At 41.4% G+C, this 7,620-nt stretch overlaps 1 protein-coding gene across 1 annotated transcript; it reads right to left on the reverse strand.

Moving 5' to 3' along the window:
* Positions 1-3,391: 3,391 nt before the first annotated feature.
* btd (buttonhead) lies at positions 3,392-6,803 on the reverse strand. The gene is made up of 2 exons (XM_017243208.3): positions 5,808-6,803; positions 3,392-5,209 (listed from the first exon to the last, which is right to left on the reverse strand). The coding sequence occupies exons 1-2, from the start codon at positions 6,617-6,619 to the stop codon at positions 3,985-3,987; spliced, it is 2,037 nt and encodes a 678-aa protein (XP_017098697.2). The 5' UTR covers positions 6,620-6,803; the 3' UTR covers positions 3,392-3,984.
* Between the last annotated feature and the right edge of the window lie 817 nt (positions 6,804-7,620).

A 7,620-nucleotide genomic window follows, 5' to 3' on the forward strand; every position in this document is an offset into this window, starting at 1 on the left:
GGGCCATATGCCAGGACACACACAGGACTCGGCAATAGACCGCAGGACATAACCGAAATTTATAATCACCGATGACCATGTCAAGCACGCCCACAAAAATGTGAAGAAAAAAACTAATAAATACCAAGTGCCGATGAAACATAAAACATTTTCTAGTTAAGTCATGTTCGATCATAGCTCCTTTTCTTTTTCATTTTTTTGTTTTTTTCGTAGACGAAAGGACCTTTTTTATTTTAGACACGCTTGCTTAGCGTTCAGGCAGCGAGAGATAATCTCAACTCAATTTTCTCGTCCTCCAAAAAGGATCTCTCACAGGATCGCCTGGGCGCCTAAGATCAAAACATCAATTCTATGGAAATGTCGGAGAGTCAAGTGCTCGATTATTTATAGCTTGGATCAAAATTAGAGTGATCTCTGGTTACCCAAAAAAAAAAAATGTAGTTCTTTAGTCCCTGAGTCCTTGAGATGTCCTTGGAGGAGCTGAAGCGTGCCCAGAAGCATTCGCTCCTCCCAAGTATGTGTGACAACACTTACGTTGGATTACGTTCCGTATTACCGAATCGGCATCGAAATCGGAATCTGAATCCAAAAATCTGATTCTCAAGTGGTACTTGTTAGGTGTGTGGTGTCAGTTGACCACAAATTCTGAGAAACTCTTTCCTTTTCGGTATTTTCACTCCAGTGACCTTACTCCAGTTTGTAATCTATTGCTTCTGGATCCATGTTAATTCCCTGCCGCCTTTCCAAGTGGATACTTGTGGTTCGTCGAGTGGCTTCAGTTATGACTTCTTTAGGATTTTGTTATTTTTTTGTTGTTGAAAGTGATTTCATAATTTGTTAAATTTTGTTCATTGTAACAGGTTGATAAAGGGATAAGTAATTTTAAATGTAAACAAGAAAAGTGGTACTCTTTTAGTAGAATATTCCATATATTATGGAAGCTTGGGGTTTGAAAATGTTATGAAATAATTTTAATAATTGACAACTTTTTTTTAAAGAGTAGCTTTTTCAAAAATTCTGTTTTTCCTTAAAAATGGTATGTCCTAGGTCCTAAGGTCCTAAATTTCTACCTTCTGAGTTTTTAGGTTTCTTACTGTTTAGACCTTTAACAGGAAAGGTTCATAGGTGTTTTTTAATAGAACTAATTAATTAATGACGAAGCTTCAAAAACGTTTTGCTTTTAAAGTATTTTTCATGAAAACGTAGTATTCATGAAAGGTAGTATTTCTTATAAGTATAACCAATATAAAACCTTCTAATATTTACGAAATAACATTATAAAATCCTAGTTTTCATATTTCATAAAACTAAATAGATTTCTTTACAATAAACCTCAAAAAAAAAACAATTTTTTTTCTTCTTCAAAAAGGAAATATGTGTCCCATATAATCCTATATTTCTTAAAAAAATAAAAGAAACAAAGTACTTTTTTTTATAAATATCTCTCTTAAAAAACCATACTAATAATTTCAATTACAGAGTTTCACTTTAAACAATTCCTAAAAAACCCGAAAAACCTAGTAATTTCGAACAACAAAAATCTATAAACGAAAACTATTTGAGGAAAGAAACAAATTTCTGAACTGAAATGTCTGAAAAATATATATATTTTAAAGCGTTTCTGTAACCCATACTTAAAATTACACTTTCGCCTGGTCGTACAACATTTTTGTTTTTTTTTTCGGGGCCATTAAACACTGACCAAAAAAAAATGGGAAAATATATATAAAACGAATACCTCATGTTCGGGTTAACTCCTCTACGCAATAAAAGACGAGACGCGGAGACGCGAAGAAAAATTAACAAATCATAACATCATCATTTATCATCATTAAGCCGAGAGATTTTATTTTGTATTTTTTTGTTGTATTTTTCCCTTCGACTTTCCACCGCCTGACCGCAGTCTTGAGTTATAAATCAATCAGATTTTGTTTGCCATTTAGAGAGGGGTATACCCCCAAAAAAAAAAGGGTTAGGAGGCGGCCAATGCGGCGTATGATTAACGTGCGTGTGAAACTGATAAAAAAAAAAATGTAAAAAAAATAAATATAGTACCACAAATACGTTAAGGTTGTCAACCGCTTGCACAACTTGCATTAAAAAAAAAATAAAAATAAAAAGTAGTAAGTAAGAAACAGGAGTTGAACCGGGAGGAGAAAATGGGCGTGGGCTCTTCGGGGGGCTTGGCGCTCACTCAACTTGAAAATTGATTGATGCCCGGGCAGGGAAACATAAATCAATATTTTATATTGGCCGCCATCGATCTACGGGGTATCTGCATTGGATCTCTTTCTTTTTTTTCTTTTTTTTTTTGTAGTTTGAATCTTCAGCGATTGGCAATCTTCACGCCATCATTGTGGTATCCAAAAGCCTGGGACAAAGTTTTTCCTCTTCGATGTTTAATTACAAAAAAGAAAAATATATATATATTGTTGGGCCATTCATTTCGTATGGTATTGGGGTATTGAATATTGGTATCCAACCACAAAGTGGGATAGTCGTCTCAGTAAATTGACTCTCATTGGCCGCCTCACATATTGAATGAATATTCTTGTGGATCTCTTCTGGGGCTGAGTTATGTGATATCTGGCGACTGCCACTACCAGACAGATTAAATTAAATTGGAGTTAGACCAGTGTGGACTAAGACTGTACATACGATTTTCTGATCAACTAGCAGAGAGATAAATGTTTTGGGGAAATATAAGAGTGGGTAGTAAAGTCTAGAATCTAGATAGATCATTTTTAATATTATTCATAGAGTTTCTTAGGGATTTTTGGTTTACGAAGCTATATAATATATTTCTTAAAATAAATCTATTTAAATCTCTTAAAATTAATGCCATTTTTAAAAGGGAAACTTTCTTAAAGGGGTAAAGAGTTCGAAACTCTAGAGTCCAGAACATTTTTTTTTTTTTCCAGAACATCCAAGACTTAATCCTTCCAAGGTCCATTAATTAAGGATCCAAGGTCCTTATTCCTTTAAAACTCCAAAAAAAAGTTTCGTTTTATATTAAAAATATTAAAATAAATTTTAAAAAACACCTTCATCACTTTCTAGAATCTTTAAAATCTCATAAAATTATTATAGAACCCTAACACTATATAAACCCAACCAGATTTATGATGAGGTATTAACCATTTTGTCTCTGAAAGTCTCCCCCATTTGCAAGATCAGCACCCCAAGCATATCCAGTTCCCCGGAAGTAGGGAAGCTTCCTGGTTAGACCAAAAACCAACCCTTAGAACCTTTGAAAGATCACAAACCCCCGACAAGTCTGGTCTATAGAGAAAGAAACCTTTCCAGACCCAAGGGTGAATTTTTTTGAAAAAAAAAAGAAAGAAAACCTTGAATTGCTTTTGTTTTCCAATATAATTTTGTTCGTTTTTTTTTATTGTTAGGATTTTTGTTGTTTTTTGGGAATTTGTTGTCGCCTTGGTTGTGGTTGTAGTTTTTTTTTTTTTAGCATTTTGTTTTTAATATAATTTATCTTAAAGACAATTAACAATTATTATGGTACACAACTAGATGGTTTCATATTTTTTTGTGATTCTTGTAAGTTTTCTAAATATATATATATGGCTTAAATATTGCTAAAATATTTACAGACATGCAAAAAAAAATTCTTAACTAGTTTTGGGGGGATTTTGAAAAAAAAATGGGTTTTCTAGTGTTTTCTAGTATTTTTTGGGGAAGAAAAAAATTCATGTCCTTAGAACTAGCTAGGATATACAATCATAGAATATACTATATAGTTTTTTTTTTGTTTCCTTTTGTTTGCAAATATTTTCCATTCATTATCTTAAAGGCTAACAAACACTTAGTTTTCATTAAATATAATATATAATATATATATATATATATATTTTATCAACAATAACACACTGAAAAAAAAAACACACTACACTTGCTGCCTTAGGTTTTTGTCTTTTGGGTTTTTTTATGGCATTTGATGATTCAACAATTGGTGGCGGTTGGAGGAGCTTAGGTGGCCGCATGTGGATGATAGGCTGCTGCCCAGGCATTGTGATGGTGGGGATGGTGCGGAGGATAGCCATAACCGGCGGTTCCTGCTCCAAACTCTGGCGGATAGCCCGCCGCCGCATACTCGGACTTCATGTGGCAACTGGAGCTGGAGTCCTGGCTAGCACCGCTCGCCAGGCCGCTCATCGTCAGGCCGTATTCGGCCGCCAGCTGGGATTCACTTTGCATGGCCAGGGCGGCGTAGTGATGCTGGGCCAAGGCGGTGGCAGAAACCGAGGCCGAAGCCGAGGCGGAGGTGGATGCAGAGGCGGAGGCTGAGGCGGAGGCAGAGGCGGGCGAGGAGGCGGCACCGCCCACCGCTGGGGAACTGGCCGCCGAGGAGGAAGTGGATCGGGAGGCAGAGTTCGAGGTAGTGGCACGGTTCCAGGGCTCATAGGTGGCGCCACCGCCGCCGCCCACCATCTGGTGTTGCTGGAAGAGCGGGGGCGGTGGTGGTGGTGCCTGATTAGCTGCCGCTCCTCCGGCCGCTCCTCCACTCACATAGTTTCCATAGGGCGTGTAGTTCACCAGAGGATTCTCCGACTGCTCCTGCTTGAACTCGACGGGCGGGGTGAGGGGTGACTTGCCGAGTGACTTCTTGTCCTTCTTCTCCTGCTTGATGACCGCCTGCTGTTCCTTGGCCTCCGCGGCAAGGGCCTTCTTGCTCTTCTTGTCCTTGAAATGGGTCTTCTTGTGCTTGCTGAGATGGTCGCTGCGGGAGAACTTCTTGGAGCAGATGGGGCAGGCGTAGGGGCGATAGTTGGTATGTGTCCGGCCGTGGCGCTGCAGTTCATCCGATCGGGAGAATCGCTTGCCGCACGTGAGGCACAGGAACGGCCGCTCACCGGTGTGCCACCTCAGATGGGTCTTTAGATGCGACGCCTTGCCGTACAACCGTTCACAGCCGGGAATGTGGCAGATGTGCTGCTTGCGACCACGTTCATCGGGTCCGACGATCGGGGGCAGGCCGCTCATCTCGTTGGTGCAATTGGGGCACGTGCAACGCACCGAACGACGTTGCAACTGTGTCTGGAAGGCAATGTCGTCAAAATTGAAGCCCGGATAGCTTTGTGAGCTCCATGGCTGGTACAGGCGCTCCTGGTGCGAGAACCAGGCCGCCGATGAGGACATTCCCACAGCATTGCCATAATAATCGGATGCGTATTGGGCATACGGGAACTGGCTTCTGGAAGAATAAGAAAATTTTACAATTTTAATAATATTTCTAGTAGATCTCTAAAAACCCTATTATTATACCGTAATGGTCTTTAATTAATTGCTACTTATATCTTTAGATCTATAATAATTATTCCAGTGATAATTGTAATGGATTAGAGAGAATTATATGAGAATCTATGGGTTCAGTGATGTCAGATATTATTCAATTTGGAACCATATATCTGGTAATGATAATCTTTTAAATAATGTGGTAGTTGTAATGAAATAATACTATAGTAGATATAGTACTATAAACTATCCAAAACTTTAGATACATATATATCTTTATATTCTTCAGATAATTGCCTGCTTTTAAGGAGGTTTCTTAAGCCTTTCAAGTCAATATTTAAGATACTTTTCCTATCTTTCTTCCAAAAATTAAAGTTTTTTAAGATATTTTTCAAAAGATACAAGTTAAAAGATACAAAGATACCCCAAAGATATAAACTGAGTTTTTAGAAAACCCTCTTCTCAAATTTCATTTAAAAAAAACCTCAAAATTTCTAAAAAAAACATTTCAAAAACCAAAAGATATTTTTTTAAAAAAAACTCTTAAAAATATTTACCTTGCTGGAAGTCCGGAGTATGCGGTATTCCATCCATAGGCGGCACTTGCCACCGCTGCTGCCCCCAAATCCGCTGCTGCCGCTGCCGCCGCCGCCGCTGCTGCTGCCGCCGATGCGGCCGAGGAGGGTGATGAGGCGGCGGATACGGATCCTGAACCGGATCCAGCTCCAGACACTGATCCTGCCGTAACTGCTGCCGTTGCGGCTGCCGCCGCTGCTGCTGCTGCTACCGACATGCTACCGATGACCGAGTTGGAGCCAGTGCCTCCGGATACGGGCGTTGTGGGACTCGCCGTGATCGAGGCAAAGGATTGGGCGGGCGAGGGGAAGATGCTGGGCGACACCGAGGCGGAGGAGGGGGCGGACTGGATGCTGGAGTTGGGGGAGGCGGTGCCGGTGGAGGAGGCCTGGGGATATGGCATTTCCAGCTTCATGGGCGCCGACTTGGTGGATACGGAAACGGAACCGTATAGCGGAGAGCTGCCGGAACTAGAGCCGGAGGAGCTTGATGATCCGGAGAGGGATGAGGGGGCGGATAGTAGAGCGGCGCTAAGGAAGTCGTGATGTTGTTGTTGTGGCTGTTGCTGTTGCTGCTGTTGTTGTTGTTGTTGTTGGGGTAAAAGCTGATGTTGCTGTTGTTGTTGTTGCTGCTGCTGTTGCTGTTGCTGCTGGTGTTGCAGGTGATGTTGCAAGTGGTGCTGCGGGAGGAGCTGATGTTGTTGCTGCTGTTGCATGTTGTGGATGTGTTGCTGCTGCGCGTGCTGTTGCTGCGTCGCATAGGGATTCAGATAATTGCATGCCGCATCGATCATTTTGAAAGCTCTCTCTTGTTGCAAATTGCTACCGTTTGCTGGTGTCTAAGATGTTGCTACTGCCACTTGCTGTTGCAAGTTGTATGTTGTAGATGTTCCGGATATTGTTTTTCTTCTCAAAATTTGATGCACATTTCCACAGATAGTTTTCGTTTTTTCAGATATTTTTTTTTTTTTGTTTAGTTTCTTGAAATTCTTTAGTTAATTTTTTTTTTGTTAAACACACATTTTGGCCATGGCTTTTGGCATTTATTGTCGCGATATATGTTTCGTATGTTTGTTTGTACGTTTGCCGTTGGTAATTGCACGCCAACAAACAACAACAAACCATGCATGCACAAAACACGAGCAAAAAAACACAAACAAATTAAAGACCGAATTTCGCCGACAGTATATACGTGCACATGTATAGGTCCAAACAGATTTTCTCTGCTGCTGCGCGTGATGTGATAGAACGGTAATTAAGTGTAGTACTTTTAAACCACGAGAGAGCTGTGTGGCCTCTGCCAGCGGCGGCAGCGACAGCGGCAGCACCAGCACCCGCTCTCGCTCTCTTCACCGCTAACAGCCTGGCCAGTGGCTTAACATTGGTCTTAACACTCTTAACATTCACTTAACAGCGATTTGAGCGGGTTAACAGGACATTAGCAGTGGCTTAACACGACGCTGCTGTGGTTGGGAGAGCCTTCTGCCGACGCTGGCAGCGCTGTTTACGCTCTGACGCAGGAATTCTCACACCCTCCCCGCAGCAATCGTAGTGCTGCGCTGCTTTCGCCCATTGCTATCACGCGGCAGTGGGTGTTGCGCTCTCGCTCTGCCGGTAAGGTGGTTGTTTTTGCCTTGATGCCTGGAGGGCAACTGGTTTTGTCTCATTTTCGCCACGGTACTCTCCCATTTAGCCGGCCGTGCTCTCTTCGCGATCTCTCTCTCGCTCTCACGCACGCGGTATTTGGCGTGGCGTGCTGCTACTGCCTGCAGGCGTTTTGTTTTTGTTACGTGTT

The sequence above is a fragment of the Drosophila bipectinata genome, chromosome XR (assembly GCF_030179905.1).
Source record: "Drosophila bipectinata strain 14024-0381.07 chromosome XR, DbipHiC1v2, whole genome shotgun sequence".
Classification (NCBI taxonomy): Eukaryota; Metazoa; Arthropoda; class Insecta; order Diptera; family Drosophilidae; genus Drosophila; species Drosophila bipectinata.

Coding starts and splice junctions, on each gene's coding strand:
- btd (XM_017243208.3), bottom strand. CDS start 6,619: ATGATCGATGCGGCATGCAATTATCTGAATCCCTATGCGACGCAGCAA. Junction 5,210..5,807: donor TACTCCGGACTTCCAGCAAG/GTAAATATTTTT, acceptor TTATTCTTCCAG/AAGCCAGTTCCCGTATGCCC.